General features: G+C 43.5%; 1 protein-coding gene across 5 annotated transcripts in view; it reads right to left on the bottom strand.

Annotated features, from left to right (window-relative positions):
• Positions 1 to 1,320: 1,320 nt before the first annotated feature.
• Positions 1,321 to 26,679, bottom strand: part of TFAP2D (transcription factor AP-2 delta) — a 52,242-nt gene continuing 26,883 nt past the window's right edge. For all 5 annotated transcript variants that reach the window (XM_009570431.2, XM_054064157.1, XM_054064158.1 and 2 more), the window contains 3 exons: positions 26,264 to 26,405; positions 19,047 to 19,160; positions 1,321 to 5,355 (listed from right to left, as the gene is read on the bottom strand). In XM_009570431.2, coding sequence (XP_009568726.1) covers positions 5,136 to 5,355; positions 19,047 to 19,160; positions 26,264 to 26,405 — 476 coding nt within the window. In that variant the 3' untranslated portion in view covers positions 1,321 to 5,135. The remainder of the gene's footprint in view (positions 5,356 to 19,046; positions 19,161 to 26,263; positions 26,406 to 26,679) is intronic.

Raw genomic sequence — 26,679 nt, 5'->3', positions numbered from 1 at the left:
GTGTGCACTCACATTTAAATACAATCACAACAGCTGCTGTACAGAACAGAATTAATTGTACAAAATAAAGAAAAGTAAAGAATAGCAATAAAAAAAGATCAGACCTCTCCAAATGACCTTCACCTGGCAAAGGAAAATGATTTTATCTTCCTCCCCTAGTCCCCACACAGCTGTACGCGAAGTCTTGTTGAACCTGTAATGAGGGCGGAGGCAGTGGATACTTTTATAAATACAGTTCCTGTATAATTATCTTTATTAATTCTTCCTTGTGTTGCAGGCTTGTGTCTTCTATTAATGCTGTTTCTTCTTGTCCTTAAAATAAAGAGCTAGAGTAGCAGAACCATCTCTCCAAAGGATAAATCGAAGCCAAATGACCTTGGAATTCATTAGCAGCTCTTTTGGATACTCAAGACATCTAAGACCAAAACTGCTTGTTGGTATTAAGAAACAAACAAACATTTGAACAAAAAAGCAGTTAGGGAAATTGGCTCTTAGGACAATAAAGCAGCTCTTCTTGAGCCTCGCTGCAAAACTGTGAGCCGCAGCCGTGCCACTGAGTCACGTTCAAAGGAAGAGATGAGCTGGGGAAATATTTACACGGGGTTCCAGGATTTGGAAGGACTATACATTGTGCCTGCTTTGGTAGCAGATTTTTTTGTTGCTAGGAAAAGTTAAAGAGAAGCTTCAAAGAGCAGATTCCTTGTTGATTTGGAGAGCTGAAGTCTTTTCCCAATGGATGTTGGAGTTTGTCTTTAAAAAAGTAGCAAATTAAAGGTCCAGATTGACCCCTTGTGCCAGTTCTCCAAGGCAACAGAATGACACCTAGAAAGAGTTAAGGTTTAAGATGGCAGCATGAAGGCTGGAGTTCTTGACAGTCTTCAGCTGTAGGTGGCAGGGTCATCACTGCTTTTCTGCCCTTCTCTCCCCTTTAGAGGCCGTATGAATGTTGTTCCAGTTCTCATCATCTGCATAAAAGTCTCCCCTCACTACACACCTCTGCTATCTAATGGTATTAACAGAGGACTGTGTGAACAGAGATCCAAATCTTAAGGCAGAGGTTAGAGGCCAGAACATCACTCTGAGCTCTGCCAGAGTCTTACCTTCTAAGCTTAGTCAACACACAAGATGTTTGTACTCACAGTAAGACTTTGCTCTAGAAAAAAAGGCACATGGCCAGTGTGTTTCTTTCATGACTAATTTTCTGACATATCCAAGTCTCAGCTGCTGGTCTTTGTGAGTCCAATGTGTCAGGGCTTAGTGGAAGACATTAGTTGAGACCTACCTAAAGTGTTCTGAGATCCGTGGTGGGAAAAGTATAATGCATACAAGTTGGCTGAAGTACAACAGGACCCAAATACTAGGAGCACTTGAGCTATTAATCTATCTTTGAGGGTCTCAAAAATCAAAATAATTCATTGCCCTGGCCACAGAATTTTGACCACTTTTCTCCACTCTGTTGATTTTTTGACTAAATCAAATATAAAATTTCATGATCTCTTAAAAAGAGAACTTCTTTTTTCAGATCAAACTAATTTCAAAGTCAAAAAGCTACAAACATACTTGAATTTGCTAGCAGTGAGCACGCACTAACTGCAAACCCTGCCCTTCCCTCAGCCTCATCTAATTCATGAATGTGTTTTGAGGTGGCAACAATTCGATAGAGACAAGGACTAAGGAAATGACAGCATGGGAACATTGTGCAGGTATAACTGGGTGAGAACTGGGTCCGAGGTTTTTAACAGGAACATCAGAGAATTCATTGTTTGAAAATCACACTGAAAGTTCCAATTTAAAAAAAATAAAGGCATTTTGACAGTAAACTGCCCTGATAGCTGGTTCAGCAGAAGAAGCAGTAATAATTACTTTTCTCTCAATAAAATTATTACTGTGAACCTGTGAACATCAGCAAACCTCACAGCTACCTTTTGAAAGCAAGTTCGCTTTATCCAGAGAAGATACTGGAGGAATAATCAGAAAGGTGGGGATATAAATGCATGTGGTCTCTTAATAGTGACAACAAATAACAGTTCAATCAAGATGAATCAGACCTGTATTGAACTTTACCAAAATGAATAGGGGTCATTAAGCCAAAACCTGGAAGTTCTGGGGTTTCATGAGTGCTCGGGTTTGTCCATGTGAATAGATCAAATGGTAATCCAAATAAAAACTGATGTTTCCAGCAGAGCAGATGCTCAAAGTGATTATGTAATAAAATAAGATGCAAGTCTCTAAAGAAATTATTTCCGAGACCTTGGACCACACCCTGAATAAGTGAAGGTTTCAAATAATACTCTCTATATTATTTCCAATATCAGACATTTGAGTTTGATTGTAATACAATGCTGCTTTCTCAGCAGTTTCACAGAACAATCTGCACAGCCAGGCCTCCCTCGTTCCCCAGAAGACTAATATTTTGGTGAAAAAATTTGAAAAGGATTTAAAACATGTTTTTCTTCTCTTTTTTTTCCCCTCCATTAGAATCTGATTGGAAGCTATTCACATCTTGAAGTAGAGGACCACAATTAAATTCCTTCACAGTACATTTTTGTGTGGCAAATCTGTGTGTTGGAGGTGTCAAACGTCTTGTTTTTTCTCCGTCTCCTTTTCTCTCCCTCAGTTTGGGCAACAGAAAAACCAGAATGAGTTTCCTTTTCACTTTTAATCATGTTTATCTATTTCCAAACACAAGTATTTCATGTTCTAGAACAGTTCCAAAAGGTTTCTGTCAAAGGTATCTTTAAGGACCATTTGTCTGATTTTAGCACTTCTCCAGAGGTGCTGGGGTGGAAGTTTAATTCAGCAGAGTTTAAGTTCTGCTAGGCACTTGGCTGATCTTAGTCTGTTAGGGAGGTGGAGCCCCGTGGAGATACGTCTAGTTCCCTCAATGCATGAAGGGTGCCTAGGTAACTACAGTAGGTGTCTAAATTCTATACCTACCATAAACAAGGAAAAATCTGGGCAAAATCACAGCATTTTGGATTTTCTTTCAGATTTCCTCATGCAAGCAAACAGGGACTCATTAGTTCTCAGTGTGTTTCCTCACCATGGTGGAAATAATGCCCTTCCTGATCTTAGGAGGAACAGCATTATACCGTAAGGGTGTTATTTCCTTCCATGTATTTGGAAGGAAAGGCTGGTCTTGTTTTCAGTTTGATTTTCTAAGTTATGGCTGTAAATGCCCTCGGATGTTGATCATAGTCGCTAGGTTCAGCCTAAAGCTGGTCAGCCAAGCTGTAACGCATCCTGATGGGTTCTAGGAAGCTGTGGTGTAGACAGGTGTGTGAAGGCATTTATCCTTGCCTTCCTGTATACCTAGTGAAGAAAAGCACACAATGCCAGGACATGATTTATCATAATTCAGAGGTGAGATAAACTGCCTGATGTAAATGCCTTTTTCCCTCCACTGATTAGAGGAAGAGCAAGGTGATTAATCCAGTCATAGTCATATACAAGGCAAACGCCACAGTTACCTTCCATCTGTTATCTGTGAAGAATGAGAGGCACTTCCAGATGATCCCTTGTACCTGTTCTAGACACTTGGAGAGCAAGTCAAGTGGCCACCCTTCTGTATCTAATACTGTCTTCTGGGATCCTCCAGCTCCTCCACCACGTGAGTCCAGTTCTCCTACAGGTTTTGTGTCATATCTGTCAAAATTCTGTGGCTGTCTTAGATACCCTAAAACATCTCAAATGGCTCTAAACACTTACACTTTGACAACTATATTATTTCCTGCCAGAGAAAGAGATGAATTGTTCCTTGGAAGAAAGGGTCTGGTTCTGCTGATCTGAAAAGGAGTTTAGAAGGCCAGAATAACCCCTCCCCGTAATATCAATCCCTCCTAACTTTCTCAATAAAGTGATGTCAGAGAAATGAGAAAAGGAATGGAATACAAGTCTTGTTGAAGAAGAAGTTAGAATGTGGCTGGAAAAACCTTTTGAGTAAAAGAAGTTTGAGCTCAAATATGCCTGCGATATTTTCTGTGTGAGGATGTTTCGTAGGTGGTAAAGTAATATTTAAAAATACATTAGCAAGGTCATTACCACTTAGCTGCTGTGGACCAAACCAATCTGTCTTATTTGTCATTTTGGTTTTATTTTCCTTTCTGTAAGTGAGTGGATTCTGTTAGACCTCTGCACCTCAGCTGGAGTTCTAAAGACAATAAAGCTGCAGAAACAAGCTGTTGAAGAAAAGAAAGCATTATAAAACCAAGGCAACACAAAAGGTGACTCCAACTGCCTGATTCTTTGAACAGACACCCAAGTATGGCAGACTGCAGTGTTGTGGGACCAGGGGCTGAGAAGATAGAGGAGAGAAGCCCTTGCTGTCATTTATTCTGAAGTTCACAGAGGGATCAGGGCTCTTATTGAAACTATCAAGGTTTTGGGTTTTTTCCATTTTAGTCTGCCATGCTCTTTTCACAAGAGACACCACGGCTGCTGCTTGAATGGTCAGGACAGATTCCCAACAGGTTCAGGCCTCATTCCAGTGCAGATTTATTGTACATTCCTACAGGGGGATGAGCAGCCCCCAACACCGAATGGTTCATTTGTCCCACGACCCAAGAATTCCTCTTTTGCCAGGTTTCTGTATTGTTTTCCCAATGGTGAGCAGATCAGGCATTTCCGATGGATCAGAGGAGGTCCTTCTTTCGATCCATCCAGCATGCAAGCCAAACCAGGATCCTGGAACTGAGTGTCCCACAACTGATGCGCTGGCCTTAACTGTGCTGCCGGAGAAGAAAGTGCTTTGGATTTCATTTGCCACCTCAGCCAAGTCCAGAAGTGCTTATAAAAAACAGTGTTAGTGTATCATTCAGAACAATCAAATACTACGTGCACGAAAAAGTAGTTTAGAGCAACATAAATTTAAAAAAAGTGACAATTTCATTACACAATTACTGTACACTGCTGTTCTTAGGGTTGAGTACTTCCCTCTCTCACACTCTCTCTTTCTGTTTTATTCTTTCTCTTTTTCTTTTCTTTTTTCTCTGATTTTTTCTTTTTTTTTTTTCTTCCTTTTTTTCTCCCTTTTTTTTGGATTTGGTCCACTGGAGATAAATCGCCCTCAATGATATATATATTTAAAAAAAATATCAGCAGCAAGACTCTCTTGAAATAGATTCTGTTTGATGTAGCTAGTCTGTCTTTTCTGTTTTGCCCTCTTTCACAGCAGCCTCTGAAGTTTTCCGCAGGGGGGCTTTCTCCGAGTTGGCGTGTCCTTGGCCGGATTCCGCCGCTCCTCCGTTTTTGTGCGACGTGTGCTTTTCCAAGTAGTTCAGCATTTCACTGAGAACAGTTTGGAAAGTGCTTAGGGCAGCACATATTGCAGGAGTTCCAAAACCATGAGTGATCAAACTACAAATGGGAAGGAGACAGAAAAAGAAATACATACATGCACATAAATATAAATGCACTCACATACATCGAAGAGTTCACAGTGTGCTCATTGCGCTATTGCGAAATTCAGGATTTTCTCCCTAAACTATTTATCACCTATGGGAGAAACAGAAATGAAAAGAGCAGAGCTGAAGAGTAGACCTCATACAGCTTCAAAGGTCGGTTTTGGTAGAAATCTCAGTTCTGAAACGCTGTGGGACAGATCCTTGGCTGATGCAGACTGACACTGTGCTGTTGACTTCAGAGAGGCCAACAGAAGCTCCGTGCCCCAGGCTCTCCGGCACTGCTACTTTTTCAGTCCCGCAAGTTTGGCTTCTCCTTTCTCAGGTAAATGAAACCAGTTCTTTGTGGTTTATTCTCTCTATTAGATCAGAGTCTTGAGCAACAAGACCTGGCTATTGTCCTCGGGTGTATGACTGCATCTATACCAGGAATTCAGACAATGCTGAGGTACAATCTCTGACCTCTCAGGACAAGTGACATGGTTTGCCCGTATCTGTGCTGCTAAGCCCTCTGAGCATCCAGCAGGGTGAAATCCAAATTGCCTACTGGGAACAGTCCCTGCCCAGTGCTAAGGCCCAAACAGTGCCCAGGAAATATTTCACATAGGGATAGTTCAGCTGATACTGAAAATGCTGGCGAAACAAACTCACTAAGACTCATTTTGGAGTTTTAGAAAGCGAGCATCCTTTGTCAGGTCTGGGCAATGTGCGGGAGTGATCTCCATCAATCGTGCAATGAGACAAGAGCTGTTAGAGAATAGATTTCCCACTTACACACGTGTCTAAATTTTCCCAGACATGTGATGCATATTCTGTTACTTTCTAAGGTCTAATTTTAACATTATGAAACTTTGCAGCAGTCAAAACTCTTGCTCGCTTGGAGCTGGCTCCAGCTCTGGTTGACCTTGCCCTTTCAGATAAGACAAAAACTCCAAACAGAGGTGATTACAGAAGAAGAGACATCTGTTCAGCTCAGATCATACTGAACACAAGCCATTATCATTTTCAAAGAGCAGTGTCTGAAAAACACCGTTTTAAAGAAAATATGCTCTCAGAGGGACATTCTGTCTAACTTTCAAAAGCCACAATTGCTTAGACGAAACCCAACTGTACTTTAGCTTAAATCAAGATATTCCACTTTGAAATATTCCACATATCCTATCACAGCCAGGCAAGCTCATGGACCATCCTAACAAATGAACAGCAAAAGTAACCAATTTCCTACAGTGTGGCCCTAGTGGTACTGAATTTGCTGGTATAGATTTAACCTGTTGCAACTTTCATCTAAATACAGTGATTTTTTCAAGATAAATCTGAATTTTTTCTTCTTGTTTTTCTGCACCGCAAAGCAGCTGGATTTCAGTGTTCCTCAATTAACAGCTACTGAAATAATGCCTTAATGCCATTGCCAGGCAGAGCTATACTGGATTAATCTCGTCTCAGTTCAGAGAAGCATTTCAGTGCACACATATGTAACCACAGTTACTTGAAATGTTTTGGGCATCCAGCCGAGCTTCCACCTGCAGATCCAGACATGTGCAGGTTTCCCACAGGCCCCATCTCTTAGATACCATCTCTGTGAGGACATCTCAGCTAGCTCAGGATATCACAAATGGCACTAGAGATCAGTTTTTTTTGGCAAGTGACTCTCACTCTAACTGCCTAAATATTATGTGTACAGTACATGACATTCAGGTATGGGCAGGGGAAACTAACACTGTGTCAGGCACCTTAGGATGGGCAACAAAAATCATTCTCATTGTTATAAGGACTCATTTGAATAACTGGTAAGTGAAAATAAGAAACCACATACACCCAAACCCTCCAGATTTTTAGTTTTCATTTAGAAACATGACAGAAAAAATATTTCAAATGTTGAAATGTCACTGCAGTTTTTAAAAGTCAGATTTCATTTATTCTGGTTCTTCTCAGGGCAGAAAGAAAACAAAGAGAGGAACAGAAGCTGAATTTTGAGTTTGTTATATTTGAAAAAAACAGTAGTTTATATTGGTTTAAAGGGGACCTGCAAGAAAGTTGAGGAGGGGCTCTTGATCAGGGAGTGCAGGGACAGGACAAAGGTTTAATGGTTCAAAGCTGAAAGGGGGGAGATTGAGATGAGATGTTAGGGAAAAATGTTTTCCTGTGAGGGTGGTGAGGCCCTGGCCCAGGCTGCCCAGGGAAGCTGTGGCTGCCCCATCCCTGGAGGGGTTCCAGGCCATGTTGGATGGGGCTTGGAGCAGCCTGGGCCAGTGGGAGGTGTCCCTGCCCATGGCAGGGGGTTGGAATTGGATGGGCTTTGAGGTCCCTTCAAACCCAAAACACTCTGTGATTCTGTGGTTCTAACACAGAGAACCATGAGTAGGTCAGAAATGGGAACATTTCTGTAAGAATCCCTCTCATCAGCAGTTCTGCTTCCCAGTCTTTCCAGCTGCTTCAGGAAAAAGTGAAAAGAGTAGGGGTTGAGGATAAAGAGGTTATATAGGACATGGACAACTTCCAGGCTGCTAGAACGACCAGAAAATAGCCCATAGGAAAGGCTTTGAGATATCTCTTAGGGTGATCTTTCTGTCTGCAGGACACAGGAATCCTATTTGCTAGAAAAGCTGGTGTCCCAAGGAAGACACCAAACTCGTGGGAGTCCCAATCAGAATGAAAGCTCAGTTTGAAAACCTCTTTCCAGTTCAGACTGGGAGCGCCACAATCTATTTTATAAAAGGTCTGCCAAAGGCTATTAACAAATAACTTGCTTTTAGAATGTTTATCCATCAGTCTCCAGACATTTTTTAAAGCAGGAATTTGTGTTTATCCTCAGTTAGCAATGAGAGGAAACTGATAATTAAATATTTACAAGGACTATTTTGCAGACATTAATTAATAATACCACATGACTCTGGGAGTTTGGCCTCTTGAAAGTTTGGCCTCTTAAAGTTCAGACTTGTAGTAATATCTGAATCTTTTAAATTTAACATTAATAAGAGGTAAACATCAAGTTTTCTTTATTTTAAGAAATGCCTGACATGCCAGGGAAATAAAATCATCATCATCATTAGAAGTCATCGTTTTAATAATAATAAAACAATTGCAGCGGTAGCATACAGATAAGAGTATTTTTAGCTCTTTCAAGTCCAATTTTTTGAAGTCAGGTAATTTCAAGATTTTGTTTCACTTTTTCATAATTTCTAGCCTTCCTAAGTCTAGAGAAATTAAAATGATAAGGAGCTTACAATACCAGAAAGCAAGAAAAAGGAAATTAAAATTTATTGTTACTGGTTATTATACGCCATGATATTTATGCTTCTTGTTATTTATGCTTCTTCTGGGTCCTGATTTGGAGAGCTGACTGGGCTGAGGCATAGATAAAACTATTCATGAACTTGGATGCAAAAAAACCAGTTTATCTGTTTTAAATGTTGGCAATACTTGCAATCCTTCATTTCCAGTAGATGCAAACTGTAAGTTTAACAAAGGATTGAATAGAAAATAAATCTTCTGACCTGCCTTGCTCTGAACCTTTCGATTCCTGGACAGAAGGAGTAGCACTGTGTTTATTGATAGCTCAATACACCCCAAAGACCAGACTGAGAATACTACAGTGAAAACTTACAGAGGTTATCTTGGAAATGATCCACAGGGCTAAGAACAAGGACAGAAACCTTTTATGTTCTCAAATGCTGAACAAGATGGTAGAAAATACCAGAATAGGACAAAATCTGGTATTAAAACTCCCATCACAATCAAAAGACACTTAATGTAGGCTCCTCTGGAGAAGAGTCTAAAGTGATATGAGATGCCCTATTGCATCTGAGACATCTGCACAGCGTTGCTAGACATGTTATGGGACTTCAGTCCCGGTAATGCAGAGGGCTTACAGGACAACAGCACCCTTTCAAAGAAGAGATTTATTGATAGTATTCCTAATAGCATGAAAGAAGACGCTACATTCTGCTCTTTCACAGAATCAGAGAATTGCTTGGTTGGAAAAGACCTTTGAGATCATCAAGTCCAACTGTACCTGCCCACAACTAAATCAGATCCCTGAGTACCTCATCTGCCCGGCTTTTAAACCCCTTCAGGGACAGGGACTCCACCACCTCCCTGTCCAGCCTCTGCCAGGGCCTGAGAACCCTTTTGGTGAAGAAATGTTCCTGATGCCTCATCTGATCCTGCCCTGGTGCAACGTGAGGCAGTTTCCACTCGTCCCATCGCCTGTCACATGGGAGAAGAGACCAACACCCACCTCACCACAACCTCCTCTCAGGCAGTTGTAGACAGGGATGAGGTCTCCCCTCAGCCTCCTTTTCTCCAGGCTAAACAACCCCAGATCCCTCAGCCACTCCCCATAACCCGTGTTCTCAAGGCCCTTCCCCAGCTCCGTTCCCTTCTCTGGACACGCTTCAACCCCTCAAGGTCCTTCTTCGAGTGAGGGACCCAAAACTGAACCCAGGATTCAAGATACAGCCTCACCAGCGCTGAGTACAGGGGCACAATCCCTTCCCTGGTTTACTCAGCTATGTCATGTCTTAGATCTTCATTGAGTCCATGTGAAGCTTAAACACCCATCTTATACTGGAACACCTGCTTATGGGTATTTTATCCTGAGCAGAATCTTAAACTTCTGGTCTGAAAAGCAGTGTTCATAGGAAAATAATTTTGTGGGATGAGTTAACCTCTCATGTGACACTAATCATCAAATACAAAATTGTTTTAAGACAACATTCTATTTCTTATAAAAAAGCCAACCCCTTTTTAGTGAAATAGTGCTGCAGCACCTCATGGCATTTCTAATTTCAGTTCCTGGTGAATAAGTGCTTCTCCAGAGATGGGCATATGCAGAGCCTATTAAGTTTCCCATGAATCTTACCATGATAAAACATTTTATGGAAAATTTCTGACCAACAGTCCTTGCCATGCTCCTGTGAGAGTGTATTTTTTTTTGCCTCACTTTACATAGCGATCATAAAAAGACTGAGAGATATTATCTTCTTGTTTATCTTATTGTTTTATCTGTAATCCTTCTTGCCCTGGTTTTGGTGGACTTTGCCTGCCAGTTAGGGTCTCTGAAAAAATCTAAGAAAGTTGGATAATTTCCCTTAGTTGATGAAAGTAAGATTCAAATTGGGGAGAAAATCTGATTTTACATTTAAATCAGACATGAAAGACAGAATATTAATGGCAAAGCATTCAATATATTTCCTGAAAGTCATGTTTAGGTGCCTGATTTTTCAGACTCACTGAGCTCCCACTAAAGTCAGCTCATTTTTGGCATGCTCCCATACCTAGGAAATGAGTCGCTTTCAGTGTAATACTTTCATTTGGGTTCAAAAGCCTAGAATTAAACATGGTGGTTTCATAACGGAGTCTTTGGGGTATTCTCAGCTTTGTAGTGCATCTCATTGTAATGCCTATAAACCACCTTTATTGTCCTAAAAGGCAGGGCTAAAATCTCTGATTTTGGTGCTGTGCAGGGAGAGCTGCAGAGAGGAGGCAATGAACATCAGCCAGCGTACTCTAAATCTTTCTGCTTCAGGACATCCAGAACTGCCTGCAATTCTGCCCAGCTCTATGATGCAATTATGTCTGCTCATGTTTTAATGATGGCCTTACTTAAAAGTGAAAAGATCCAAGTGTGCCTGAAGGCTTGGGCTCTCGTTTGGCAACTACCTCAAGGACTTCTCCATACCCAAGGCTGGTGAAACGCAGACATACGGCAAAAGAAACAGATTCCCTCTCAGAGGGGGGGAGAAGGCCATCTGCACTGAATGTTTACACCCTCGTTTAAAATAAATAATTACTTTACAACAATAATTATGATGAAAAGGGAAGCTTGAACTTATTGGTCAGACTTTCTCAGAACTTTGAACGTGAAAACTGCCTCACGATTATCTGAATTTAACAACACAGGGCAGACGACAAATCATAACACCTGATAAGCCTTTTGATGGCTGTAAAGGAAACGGAAAAAGATTTTAATCTCTTCATTGATGCAAACATGCAAAGTTAGAGGTGCCTATATTGACTTTGAGGTGCTTCTGTTCATTTCGAGGTCTGTCCTGTGAAGGTTGCCTAGAGAATTAAATTGTGATAACTTTATCTCAGAAAGTCAGTAAGCCTAACCACGACACAAGGCAGACCAATAGGCAAGGTGGACATTGGAACACGACCAGTCTATATCACAGGGGAAAGCAGTTTATAGGATCAGAGTGGCAAACAGCACGTAGAAAAGTTTCCTTGCAAAGTAGGTGCTCATGCCTGTTTTCTGTTCATAACCAAACTAGTATATTAAGGACATGTTCTTCTAAGCAGGTGGACCTCTTTTATCATGCGTGAAAGCAATGGAGAAATTAAGAGCAGACTGAAAGAGGTAATGCCCCATATATCCAAAATATTCTATTTCAACGTTGTATATTTTATACTTCGTGACTAATTTCCACACTAGGAAATTCAGCCAGGGAACACCTCTATGGTTGAATCACAGCACTGTGGTGGACATGGCGCTTCCAGAAGCCCTTGGATGTTTGCCAAGAAACATTTCCAGCATAGCATTGTATATCCTCCAAATGAAACCCCGGGTAAATCTGTGACTTGCTGGTTTTGAATGAGGAAAAAAAGATGGAGCAACCTTCTGCCTAACTGTGAATGAAAAGTGGCCTCACTGCCCGTGACTGCCTGTGGAGCCAAACACACGAGTGAGACCAGAGATCCAAGATGATTGGATAGTGTTGGAAAAGAGCGAGCATTTCCCTCACACAGTCATCAGCTCCTTCAGTATCTCCTTTCACTGAGCTAACAGTCACCTCTCTGCCCCATGGGAAGGAACAGAAATTAATTGGATTTTCATAGAATCGCTTGGTTGGAAAACACCTGTGAGATCATCGAGTCCAACCATCCCTGTCCACTACTAAACCAGATCCCTGAGCACCTCACCTGCCCGGCTTTTAAACCCCTCCAGGGATGGGGACTCCACCACCTCCCTGGGCAGCCTCTGCCAGGACCCGAGAACCCTTTTGGTGAAGAAACTTTTCCTGATATCTCATCTGAACCTGCCTTCGCACAGCTTAAGGCTTGTGATAAAAAACCTTGGCAATATTAGAAATTCACACCCTAACCATAAAAATGTGCCAGTCCTTCCATGAATTTGGTCATAAACAAAGCAGGAGAAGGTGATCAAACCCCTACTATGGAAAGATCAAAAAGGGAAACCCTGGGAAAGGGAGGGAGGGAAAAAACCCAGAGGAGGGACCTGCGATTCCTCTGGTAAATGAAGAGCCAAGGAAGGGAAAAACAGAAGGAACAATTTGTTCGTTACTGGTGCCTCAGCACTAGGAACCAGTGTTGTCCCTCTCAGCTAAACGGATGTAAACCAGGTTGAGAGAGACGATGGAAATCAGGGAACTCTAGAGGGCACCAGAGGAGTTTCACCACAAACTTCATTGGGCACCAGGCTCCTTCCAGTCTGTGCAGCCAACAGAAGGACACTGCTGCTAATCCAGATGACTGGAATTATGACAGCAGCTGCTCTACCTCCTGATAAGCAAAGAAGCATAAGAAAGAGAACATTATATAGGGGAGGTATCACATCTGTAAAGGCAACCCAGCACTTGGGCTTGGCTCTTTGTTACAATTTAAAAAACATGTTGAGCTTCAAACCCCATTTCATCGCTCCCTTTTACCCTTCAGAAAGAGGATGCTACTTTCTCAGCACTCCCAGATTCTGAGCCTCTGGTTTCTTGCCTGTCGCTATTTGTGTCACCTTGTCAGCGCGATGCCACCCGCTTGCTGACAGCTCCAGGCTCAGAGATTAGCAGAACACCAAAACTCTTGTCTCAAGCAGTTGCATAGGAAGGGGGGTTAATATCAGCTCGGCAAAACACAGGGAGATTTGTGAGGATGCAGATTACTTTCATTAACCAGCTTTAGTATTGTAAGCCCATTAATTTTTGCCTGTTTTTATAAGGTTTCTGCTCTGAAAACAGTGTCACTTGCAAGAAAGTAGTTTTGTTTTTGCTTCTTCTGCTGTCTCTGTCTTCTGTAAAATAGATGAGCTGTGTGTGATTTTGCATCTTGATGAAATGTAACCGTGAAGTTAAAGTTAAATCTAACTTCCAGTACTTAAAAAGAGCCTACAGGAAAGCTGGGGGGGGCTTTTGATCAAGGATTGCAGGGACAGGATGAGGGGGAGCAGTTCTAAGCTAAAAGAGGAAAGACTGAGATGAGATTGTAGGAAGAAATGTTTCCCTGTGAGGGTGGTGAGGCCCTGGCCCAGGCTGCCCAGGGGAGCTGTGGCTGCCCCATCCCTGGAGGGGTTCCAGGCCAGGTTGGATGGGGCTTGGAGCCCCTGATCCAGTGGGAGGTGTCCCTGCCCATGGCAGGGGGTGGAACTGGATGGGCTTTGAGGTTCCTTCCACTTAAGAGTTCTTAAAACATTTAAAGCACTCTGCTTTTCCCAAAAGAAGGAATGCTATCCCCTCATTTCCAAACTCTTAGGTTACAAACTTGCACTGTCCCTTGTCATCAGCATGTTTATAAATCTTGCCGCTTTGTCTTTCTCATTGCAGGGGCAATGGAGTTTCCCAGCTACAGAAGCTGTCCCACCGGAAAATGTCTTGGCATGGTAGGAAGCTGGAGCACAGGGGTTATGGGGAGCAGATGAGGGATCTGGGGTTGTTTAGCCTGGAGAAAAGGAGGCTGAGGGGAGACCTCATCCCTGTCTATAACTGCCTGAAAGGAGGTTGTGGTGAGGTGGGTGCTGGTGTCTTCTCCCAAATAACAGGTGGTAGGGGGAGAGGGAATGGCCTCAAGTTGTGCCAGCACAGGGCAGCTTCAGATGAGACTTCGGGAAATATTTCTTCACCAAAAGGGTTCTCAGGTCCTGGCAGAGGCTGCCCAGGGAGGTGGTGGAGTCCCCATCCCTGGAGGGGTTTAAAAGCCGGGCAGATGAGGTGCTCAGGGATCTGATTTAGTAGGAGGCAGGTATGGTTGGACTCGATGATCTCACAGATCTTTTCCAACCGTGAGAATCTATGATGCTATAAAAATGTATTGAAAAAGGAGAAATCTTGAACAACACATATATAATACTGCCCTGGCTCAAGTAGGTCACAATATTTGCTGCCAAGAGTCCAAAGAATTGTCTGTTCATGGTCAAACAATATTGGGAAATCATTCTTCAGGCAGCATTGAGTTTTGTGTATTCAGGTCAGATGAACATCTCAGAGAACAGCTGCACAAATATGATTGTATCAGGGGCGTAGAAGTGCCTCTGGTTTTTGCCTGTCTGGTAAAGTTGTGCAAAACTCAGCAGTTTTCAGGCTCACTGCAGCTCCTTTGAAGATTTCCCCTGCTTTATGCTTTGTATGAACTTTGAATTGGGAGTTTGAGCAAACCCAGCAATACCGATCCCTTCATGGGGACTATCCTGTACTTCAGGCTGGACACGTGTTTACAGATCTTGAAGAAATGGAATTCAGTGGGAAAATTTGAGAGAGAGTTGTGAGCTTGGAGGTTTAAACCAGAGGAAACGGGAAACACTCCTTTGATCTGACCTGTGCCAGGCTGGGAATCTGGTCTTAATTACTAAGGTTGAGCAAGTAACATCACAAGCAACTGGAGCATGTGGCTCTACACTTACTAGCTGTGGGGCAATTTATTCATAAGGAAAACTCCCTTTTACCTCAAGGTAGTGGAGTCTGGAGTAGTGGCGTAGGTATCAGATATTGGACCCTTCAAAAAGTCTTTCTTTATCTTATACTTGATTCCAGTGATAGAGATTTCTATGATTCCTCTGAATTTTTCTGGTTATAAAAAAATCTCCTTGGCTTTCTGAAATCATGTGGCTTAAGCATACATACAGATGCATAGAACACCAACCTCTTACCTTGTGGTTTCTTTGCTGCCTTTGTTATGGTTTACAAGGCAGAATTTCTGAACATCTTATTGTTATATTAAATCTGTATGAAACTACATTTGACTCAGAAAATACTTGATGTTCCTGGGAAACATGGTGAGTCACATTCTCTTCTTTGGCATCTGAGATCGACTTAAGTGCCTTCTGTAATATTTAATCTCAAGATGGCAAGTAGTAGTAGTATTAGTGGTTCAGATGACCTAGCTGTGAAGGTTACCAGATTTAGGGGATGGGAATAAAGATTCTTTTCCCTACACGAGATTTAGTGGTTCACAACGGAAGTGTCTAGGGTATATTGGTTGACTAAGCTCATGCTTAGCTGGAGATCTAGACTGGATTCTTCAGTGAATGGAGTTTAGAAATAAATTCAAGTCACACCAACGTAGATGTCTGGTTTAGGCATGCTTGATTGTAATGGAGATTTCATGAGCTGTACAGAAGAGATCCCTAGAGACTAGGGTAGGAGATATACAGCCAGCTGAAATGAAGGTGCCTACAGGTAGCTGAGTAGAGTTAGAAGTCTGGGTCAGAAGCTGGATCTTACCTCAACTTCTCTACAACGGATGGTAAAGGAATATGGTCTCAGCTCAGTCTCTGGGTCTGGCAGTACTCATCATTCCCCAAGCACAGACATCATACAAGGCTGTCTGGTTTAAGCCCAGGGAAGCATCTGTGTAGGAGCAAGACCTGTGCTCTTCTAGGTGCCCGTCTTCAGTCCAACACTTATTGCCTAAAGCAGGCATGAAAGAAAGCACTGAATGATCCAGGAGCTGCCTACAGAAGCTTTGTACTCCAGTCTACTGAAGTGAAGCAAAGAAAGAAGGATGGGAGCTGTACCAGTTGACAGCTTTTGTAGCTGAAGCCTTCAGCATTTTATCCTGACTGCTATTTCTTCCTTAAACACAAGAATCCTTGGGGATTATCTACCTTGTATCACGTTTACTTTGAGTGCACGTAACGGGGAATTTTCTATTTTTCCACATGCCTAGGTAGCCCTTTAAAAATCCCTTTATGAGTATCCTGTATAAATAAGCATGTCTTCCCTGGTATGCAAGTATAGTTAGGAACTTTGGAGTGCGTGTGTGTGTATAATGGAAAATAAACACAGTTGTAGGTGGTATGCGTTTGTGTGCTCACATTAGTGCATGAGACTTGAAGTGGGGTTATCTAGATGTATCCAGATGTGTTCGTAAAGGCATAGGACGCACTCAGGTAAGCATAAATAGGAACTTGTGTATTTGCGGACCAGACACTATCCTTGCCTCCCCACATCCCTCAACAGATGGAAGGAGGGCAGTGGTGGGTATTTTGGACTCCATTCCAAGTCTGACTAACCATTAGGTATCACACCACCATCTAGCTGGTAGTTGCTTCACACTCTATCATTACTTACTCTTAATAACTAAAAGATGTCAAGATGTAGGGGCACAAAAGTTTTCTGCTCACTCACTGAATGAAGAGTGGCTGAGCTGGTCGTGCTATAGAATAAGCCACATCATGCTAAGGATTTATAGACTTAACTAACCTTCTTGATCCGTAAACAACTCATCGAAACTGTTCTTTACATGTTGATTTTTTCAGGTACCAGCTAATGGCAAGAAAAAAAAAGAAAGTCTGCAGCCTCAGCCTAGTCATGTATTCCTCTTGGTGGTTTGAGCAAAACCAAGAGCATCTCGGAAGGGAGAAGACTGAGACAGACATTAAGAAGAAAGTCTTCATGATGAGGGTGGTGAGGCCCTGGCCCAGGTTGCCCAGAGAATTCATGGATGCGTCCTCCCTGGAAGTGTTCCAGGCCAGGTTGGATGAGGCTTTGAGCAGCCTGGTCCAGTGGGAGGTGTCCCTGCCCTTGGCAAGGTGTGGAACTGGATGGACTTTAAGGTCTCCTCCAACACAAACCATTCTATAATTCTGTGATTCTATGACTCTGTGATCTCTGGGATGTTTCCTCACATTTATTTTTGATAATATCTTGGATGAGGCTGCTATTTCAAAACGGCCCTCTTTAAGTTCTCGGCTCACTCTTGACTGTGTCTAGCATGTAGCCCAAGGTAAAAAGTTCAGATCGTACAGCAACTCCTTGGCCAACAAATCTTTCTGATCCGATACTGTCTATACATTTTTATCCATAACCTGGATAAAAAGCTAATGAAGTGTGGTCTTGGCATGCACGTGCAATGGGTCTTTGTCTTTATAACAGCTTTTTAAGTTGTCTACACCAGTAAGTGAGATATTGCTAAGGCACGGTCTCAGGAACTGAGTCCGAGTACGTTAGCAGTCCCTGGCTTTTTGGTCTGAGCCAGCTTGCATTCTCACAGATCTTTCCAGGATGTTGTTTAGGAACAACTGTGATGAAGCTGTTCCGGTAGGAAGTCTACTTTGAGGGCAGTCTGCTTTGGAGGCCAAAGAGTTAATAGTTTGGTTATGGTAAGATAATGTCACACGGTCTTAGTAGCGTAGATGAGGTTCTGGAACTACGTAGTTAATTGGTAAGGAAGCAGCCAAACTGTTCATCCTTTTATTGCTACTTTGATTGATTAATACTGTAATTTTGGCTCTGAAGTTGAGTTTCTACATTTCTGGACCATCCACTTTGTTGGTTGGCTTGCAATTTGGCTCACATCTAGAGTAAGGCAACTTTCTGGCCAGATGAGGAAATTAGGCCAACAGATGTAGAAAATGACTTGCTCAAACTCAGTCTGTGGCTCTAGAAGCAGGATGAATACAACCAGCCTGAACTATATTGCTGGGCAAACATACGCTTTCAATAGGCAGAAATAAAAGGGATTATCATGGAATCATAGAATCACATAGGTTTCCATAGGTTGGAAATGACCTCCAGGATCATTGAGTCCAACCATTCTTATCAACCACTAAACCATGTCCCTGAGCACCTCATCTGCCTGTCTTTTAAACCCCTCCAGGGATGGAGACTCCACCCTCTCCCTGGCCAGCCTCTGACAGGGCCCCATGACCCTTTCTGTGAAAATTTTTTTCCTGATATCCAGCCTGAACCTCCCCTGGTGCAGCTTGAGGCCATTCCCTCTTGTCCTGTCCTCTGTCACTTGGGAGAAGAGCCCAGCTCCCTCCTCTCCACAACCTCTTTTCAGGTAATTGTAGAGAGCAATAAGGTTTCCCCTCAGCCTCCTCTTCTCCAGGCTAAACAACCCCAGCTCTCTCAGCCACTCCTCGTAAGACTTGTTCTCCAGCCCCTCACCAGGTTCATTGCTCTTCTCTGGACACGCTCCAGAGCCTCAACATCCTTCTTGGAGTGAGGGGCCCAGAACTGAACACACAATTCAGGGTGCGGTCTCACCAGTGCCGAGTCCAGGAGCAGAATCACCTCCCTGGACCTGCTGGCCACGCTGGTTCTGATCCAAGCCAAGATGTCATTGGCCTTTTTGGCCACCTGGGCACACTCCTGGCTCATGTTCAGTTGCTGTCAATCAACACCCCCAGGTCTTTCTCCTCCAGGCAGCTTTCCAGCCACTCTTCCCCCAGTCTGTAGCTGCACAGGGTTGTTGTGCCCCAAGTGCAGGATTGGGCATTTGACCTTGCTAAACCTCATCCCATTGGTCTCAGCCCAGTGGTCCAGCCTGTTCAGATCCCTTTGAATAGCCTCCCTACCCTCCAGCAGATCGACATCATAGTCTTCTAAGTAAGGGAACAAATAACATTATGATATCATCTGTTTTCTTTATCAAAATTGTGGATTTTAGTTAATTGTTCCTCTTTCAAAATCATACCTGAAATGTGTTAAATGTCTCTGGATGTCGAGGTCTAATATTGGAGTCGGTCTGGAGGATCCGAGGGGCGATCTATCTTGACTTAGAAGGTCTTGAAATTCTTTACATATTTGTCTAAAAGGAAAATGGAAATCTTTAAATGAGACCCATGTAATCCTTTCCATGAAGCTGATCCCCATAACAGCCACATTATCCTAGTGATCTCCTTCCTAATGTTTGGCAGGGGCAATGTTGAAGAAATCAAAGGCAAAAAAACTCCCCGTCTTGCCTCCCTGCCCCAATTTCTCAGAGCCAGCAACATACAGAACCTCTTGAAGGGGATTATCTCCCCTCTGGAACCATATTAACATTGACGCTTTAAAATGCAATTCCTCTCCTGAATTGGACCCAGTTTGGCAGTGCTCAGTCTGGCTTAGCTCACCTGCATTAGAAGCAAGACTTATGGTTAAAGGAAATAAGGAACAAGCACGAGGACATGCCTGAAGGCTTTGTGGAAACCCACCATTGCTTGTGCATTTGCTCATGTGTACTGGTTTATCTGCATGTAGAAGTCCTGGACATCTTTTGGCCTTGCCTTCTTGACCCCCAAAACTTAAGAAACTGAAGCACTGGGAGCTGTAAAGGAAAGTGCTACCTTTGCTCTCCCAGTTTCCATTTGTGTCTGTACTTCGCTTCCTTGCAGATGCTGGGGTAGAAGAAATGATGGATCCTCAGCTGAGACCTCTCCAACAAGTCTGCCCAGCATGAGAATTAATTCCAGCAGCAGTATTTCAATTTCTTATTGAAACAGTCATTAAACTGGTTTGCATTTCCACCATATTTTAGGCAGTGCCTCTTTTTCTCCAGCGACTGTAGGAGGATCTCAGTGACTCACTCAGCTGTCAGTGCCTACACAACAGGCAGATGAGTGAGGTGAATCGCACTGTTCCTACTCTTTCTCAATGATGGTTTCCTGGGCACAGCACACTCTCGTCAGGTAGGACCTGGGACCCCTTGCAGTGGGAGCTCAGGAGCTGCATTGCCTGCTCTTCCATCAGCATAGTAGCCCAACTTCTTTGGAAAGGATGGATGGTCTTGCTGTCTTCCCTCTCCCTCTCAGTCTTTCCTGCTGGCTTCTGAGGATACCTCAGCACCTGGTGTTTAAAATATCCCATAGGATACTTCTACATAGGATCTAGCAGTAGGATATTTGGCACTTAATGGGACATGTTGCCCACCAGATGCTCAAGATGTTCAGTTGAATAGCCTGATACCAGCCTGACACTCAGTTGGGTTAATCTAATACTGGTCACAGTGACTACAGGTAACCTAGTAAATAGTGTCACGTAGCGAAGTAAGCAGTGCCAGGGGTCGTTCTCATACCCTCATGCATATAGTCATCACCTGAAAAGGTCTACTTATGTTCTTCTAGCCTCCAAAACAGCATGGCTTCCTGAGAATGGACCCTGGTGTGGACTATCCCCCAGAACATGTCTAGAAGATATTTGGGAGAGTTCAAGGAACCATTCTAATATTTTAATAACATGGATAACTGCACTGTGATGACTCAGAGTGTGCATGGTTTATTTTGTTATCATAGACGCAATCACTGTGCCTGGGGCCAGTTCCTTATACTAAAGAGCATCTCTGTGGTCTGTGATTTCTGTTAGAAGACATTTCATGTACGCGGGAGTTCAAGCTCTTTATTATCACCTTGTATCTCTTGCCCTTCGGGACAGGGCCATGATGGAAAATAAGTGGGTAAATTCAGCCTCTTGGTCTTTAGAAGGTCTTCCATTGCCCAGTTACAAACAGGGAAGACATACTACCCTGGGTTTACCCTTCATTTTATTGCTGTTCCACAAGTTTTGGACATAGACTTTGGATACCATAGCTCTCTCCTGACTAAGAGGAGGGGAGACACAGAGAACTATTCCCTGCTGTGCTGCTGGCCTTTATCCAAGCCTGGTTTCTGTAAATGCTTGTCATCTGTGTGGACCTAAACACCTACTGCTTGAAAAGACAGCATCATCTTAGCCTTTCAGGCAAAGAGAGGTATTCAGCAGAAATGTATGTAAATGCAGCATACAGTTTTAATGAATCAGGTCCTTAGAGGAAAAACAGTTCCTTTCAACAACTGAAAACAGTCAGTCATTTCAGCTTCTAAACAATCTGCTATCCCCAGTCGGCCCTGTCAGCACCGCTCTTCTCTCCTTCCTCCAACCTCTACTTTCTACCTGTTGAAAAAGTTCATCTTAAAAGTACTTATATTCTGACAAAGGAAAGTGTCAGAACCAAGCGTGCAATTAAGTTCCCTTCTATCTTCACATGTCAAAAGTCTTTACAGAGTGTTGGCAGATTGAAAGAAGAGAAAAAACTTTTGTATTATACATGAAAACCTGTAAAAGGCAGTAACCTACTTTTTTCAAGGGAATTTCTAGGAAAAGTGGTGTCTCAGAGCCTCTACTACCAACAAAACATCACCTAGGGAAGTGACAGGGAGGAGGCTGACAGTTATTTTCCAAGCTGGACTGTGACTTTGAAAGGGCAAAGAAAGATGATTTATGCCTTCTTAGGGGTCATAGATTAATAAAAAAAGATTCTGGTCACTCCTGCAATGAAGGCACCTGATCAGTTGTGATAAATGATCAGATGTTCGAGTATACGATCAAGAAAAGGTAAAAATTCTGTACTGGATCTGAATGAGGGCCCATCTCGTCCATGATCCTGTCCCCACCAGTGGCCAAAACAAATGTCTTGTGATGAGTTCCAGAGTGAGGCAAATGAATCCTCATGAGTCTGGTACATTCCAAGCAGAGCAGAGCTGCCAAGCAGCCAAAGATCAGATATCAGAGAGATGCTCAACAAGTCCTGTGCCTCTGGTTTCTGAGGTACTTCTCAGAAAACGAGCAAACCGAGCCCTGGATGTCATGAGACAGATGTTGGTTATTGTGTACAGGCTGTGATCAACCCCACAGTGGAATCGTAACTCACACTATTCTGTTCTGGTCTTTATAAATGTGTGCGTATCTGTCCCTCTGTCTCATGTGGAAGGTCTTGTGCTGTAATACACTGTAACATCCCCCGCAGGGTACCGTGCCTCTCCTTTAAGAGGAATTATGACATGGCCTTCAGCAGTTGTGCATCTGTCCTCGCTGCAGCCTGATGAGGTTACGTCACCTGCTGCAAAGCCATTGCAGGTCTCCTGCACCTCTGCAGGGTGAACTAACCCATGCTTAAAGACCTTCTAAAACCAGGTCTCAGCTTTTTATTTTTCTTTCCTTCCTCCCTTTCTGTGTGGATGTATATGTATAGCCTGAAGGCTTTCTAAAGAACCCAGGGTAACAGGACAGTATCGTCACCCTGTGGCCAGAATGATGAGAATTCAATCTTTTTTTTTTTTGAAGCATCTTTCTCTGGAGTGCCCAGACAATTTTATCCTTGGAGGAGACGAGCGTAGAGAAATAATAGGAGACTGTTTACCTCTATAGTTTAAACCTTTCTTAGTCTTTCAGCTCTTAACCAAAGCTTGCTTCACTTCCATCCTACCCTTGCTGCCACCTGTTTTCAGTGCTGTATACTGGCTACACAGCCCAATCATCTCTTCTTCCCATAATAATAGTAATTTGATAAGGTTCTGATTCTTCATTGTCTAGACCATCAAATTGTTAGAACAGGCTGTGGCACCATCTTATCACATCAAACAGTACTGTCCTAGGCAGATATTGAGTTTGCCAATGTGAGGGACCGTTTTCTAGAGGTAGTTTTGGAAGATCAAGTAGTTTGGTAAGATGAATGTTCTTTGCTCCATGCCAGAAATTGGTCCTGACTTCATTTACTGTGCCTCTGCCAACATAGCCTCAACCCAGGTAGGGCTTAGGGCTGAGCAGGGCAGTGAAGAGAGTGTTATCCCAAGCTTAGTGACCTCCATGTATTTAAGAGGACTATGGAAATCTGAAGTATCAGTTTTAGTCTTCCCTAGTCCACGAGCCACAGTTCTGTGCATGGCAGCTGAACTGCTTCCACTGAGGATGAGTAGACTACTTGATTAGAAGCTATAGATGTCCCTAACAACACTGGGAGCTTCTAGTGGGCACCAGAGACTTCTGCACAGCAGACACTAAGGTCTCTATTTAGTTACCCACACATAGATATGGAGTACCTAAAACATCCATAATAACCGGCAGTTATAACACAGTAATGAAAAGAGATCTGTGTGGTTCTAACCACGGTGGATAATCCAGTTCATCACAAATGGCAAGAGGTGCCTGTCTTTGGGCAACTGAATCAAGCCACTGAAGCTGGATGTCTGAATCCAGAAAGGCACTTCATTTATGTACTAGAAACTATGGGAATAATTTTGTTCTTTCCCCTTATTTTTCCTCAAGACCCCACAGGTGGAAGATCTCACCAGTTCTGTCAAAAGCACAATTCTGTGGGCTTCTCTGTCTGTCCCAGTGTGGGCAGTTGTAACGGCACCCGGGCAATAGCACCGGAGGCAGAGCTTGCAATGGGTGCGTTTACCACCCTGGAATTTCAGTGTCATTTGTGGTGACGGGATAGCCATCCACCACTTCTTCTGGCGTTGTAACTCACAAAGCGCAAGGGGCAGGACAGTTGTGACCTTACTGAAATTACAAACCTAGAGCCTATGTAAGCCGAGTGAAAAATTGAACCTCCTGACAAAGAAGCAGAGCAGCCAGTGTCCTACACGTGGAAGCGTGGCTGGGAAATACCATGCTGATATTGCCATGTGATGGACCTGTGTCCCCTGCAGTTGGCACAGGGCTGGTCGGTGGCTCACTGTTCTCCTTCCAGGCAGGAGAGGGCAGTAGCAGCACGCACATTGACCCACCTGCTCCTCTTGGAAGCACTGGCTGCAGTAGGGTATGGCCTGTCCTTGTGCTATCAATAGCCCTCTCTGATCGATTTGCTGATGCTCTTAACTAAAGGAAAGTAGGAAAAAGTTATTTTGTTCCTTACAAGTGCAAGGTCACAACCTACAAGCCCAAAGTTCATTAGGGTTAGCAGTAACGCGTGCCCACGACTCTCCAGTAGTGAGAGAGGGTGAGAAAGTAGGTGTGAAGTGGTGAAAAAGAGTAGTGAGAGTCTTATGTACATCTCATTTGAACAGCATTTGGACATCACTGGCAATTGTCACAACTCATGGCACTGTGATCATACTCCTTAAGGCCAGAAAAGGGAAGATTTGTATCATTATGGTTGAGTAACATGTTAGAAATGGGGCAAACCTCCAACTGGGACAACTTACAATCTTAACCCTTGCTCCAGCCCTCACATAGTTAGAGGGGCAGACTGTTAATGGGCTACACAGCCATGGGGAGACACAACCTCCAGAGAGGAGCTGCTGCCTGCTAGCTGGTTAATTCTCATGTCTCTGGAACCCTTTGGGCCCTTAAAACAAATGTGGATGTAGGTAAGAATAAGACCATATTCCGCTTATATTATTCCTTTTAATCTACAAGGGACTTAGGAGCATGATCCATGAGGTCTTTCAACACCCTTGCAAACAGTAAATGTCCCCTGAGCCACATGGTGCTCTGCTTATCACCCCAGGGAAGGATCACAAGCTATATTCACGGGAGTCACAAGCCTGAGATGTCATATCTAGCTCACTGGCAGAGGGAGGAGCTCTGGACAAAAGAGGGACACCAAGGCCAGAAATCCTGTTCCTCACAAAGAGACAAAGCAGAAGGATGTTGGGATACAAAGGACAACCCTGTTGCTGGTCAGCCTTCTCCAGTACTATATGGTGATTCCTCCCTGTTGTGCATAACCCAGCCTGGATAATTCCCAAACATTTCCAGCATTGGGATGGTGGTTTGAGAGCTTGGGTGTCTGCTTCAGCTCTCCTGCAGCCTCACTGTGTGACTCTGCAGTGAGTTCCTGCAGAGTATGAATACAGGGTCTGACGCAAAATGAACGAAACTAACCCTATGGCTTGGGAACCAGCAGCGGGAGGAGAGAGACAAAGAGAAGGTTATAGCACACATTCTAACCTGGAACAATGAGGCAAGGCTTAACTTCATTGCTTTACTCAGTATGAGTGGAAGCGTGTTCAGATACAGATGTTTTCTTACTCTTGGTTGGAAAATGTTGGTGTGCAGCAGCAAAGAGAGGTTAACAATGCTTTGACTGTGAAGCAATTTTTAGCTAATCACAACACTCCTGTGCTTGAGCACCCACCCTACTCACCAGACCTGACTCCCTGAGGTTTCTACCACTTCCCAAAGGATCCAGTCAGGGCTCAATGAAGCCCTTTTTTTTTTTTTGGGTAGAAGATGTGAAAGCAAAAATGAGAGAGATCCTCAACAGCCTTTCAGAAAATGATCTGCAGAATTGCTTTGAACGTTGGCAGCATCGCGTGCCGCTGTGTGTCAACTCAGAAGGGCACTGTTTTGAAGGTGATCACAGCTGATTTTCTTGATTTGTCAAATAAAAAGAGTTACAGATACAGTCTCAGGGTTCCTTTGTGTCGGACTTCATATGTTCAATTCTACCCCATGCAGGCGTACCACACACAGACTGTAAGTCTATGTTGTTCCATGCAGACTATTTCTTCCTGTTTCCCATGGCTCATGAAGGCTAATTCCTCCCTCATTAAGGCTGATTAACCCAGATGAAGTATTATCCTAACACGATGTTACTGCTTCAGGAAGGCAAGTGTCTTGTGTAGGGCAAAGTCGGGCATCTCTGCATGCCTTTAATGGCTTTAGCAAAGCTCCCCTGCTGGTGTACATCCTTCCAGTGCCTTTGACATCAGGGGAACTCTTGCAATTTCCATCCAGAAAGGATGTGTTCCTCTGCAAACCAGCTCTCCCGCTGCAGACTAATGGCAATGATCCCACAGTACTTCGGCACGTGCTTACACCCCCTGCTCACACGCAATCAGGAGACAAAGCCAGTCTCCACCCTGTAGGTCTTACCACATGGTAATGTCTCTCCTCACAACTAAACCAAAGCATCTGAGAACACGTACGTGCTCCCTTAATTGCAGGCAATGAGAGCATAGCCACTAAATCCTCACTGCAGTGAGTAAAGTCCCTCTTTCAGCGTCTCTGAAGAGGATCGCTCTCGCTTGCTGTCAGCGAGTACTGTTGTGATAGGAGTCACCACAATCCCAGCTCCATACTCCCACTCCTCCCTCCCCCGGCCCTCAGATCCAAAACAGAGAAGCGACAGACAGATTTCTTTTTTAGCTTCCCGTCCCTTCTTACTTTGTTGCTAGGATCATCTTTTTCCTCGCTGTCTGCTCTTTCTGTTCCATGTGCTGTCTGGCAATGTGCTCTCCTACTGCCTTGGCAGGGAACTCTGTTTCACAGGTGTAGCCGAAATCTCTGGCCAAGTGTAATGCTTCCCCTGTGGGCAAAAAAAATGGGTCAGTTACTTTTTAGGATGATGATTATTATTCTTATTGCAGAATTTCTTCCACTCTTAAAAAAAAATACAACAATAAATCACTTCTCTAGACAATAATTCCAAATTGCAGTTACGGATTTCGGCTCGTTGGGCTGGCTCGTGCTTAGTCATCAGATGGTGCCAGCCAGAAGACAGCGAGGTTATTCCTCTTGTGAGGAAATACTAGTCCGGACTTGGGTTTAGCCCACTCCCCCGCCACCAGTGGGAACTGGGC

The sequence above is a fragment of the Cuculus canorus genome, chromosome 3 (assembly GCF_017976375.1).
Source record: "Cuculus canorus isolate bCucCan1 chromosome 3, bCucCan1.pri, whole genome shotgun sequence".
Classification (NCBI taxonomy): Eukaryota; Metazoa; Chordata; class Aves; order Cuculiformes; family Cuculidae; genus Cuculus; species Cuculus canorus.
This window is presented reverse-complemented; position numbering and strand designations above follow the sequence as displayed.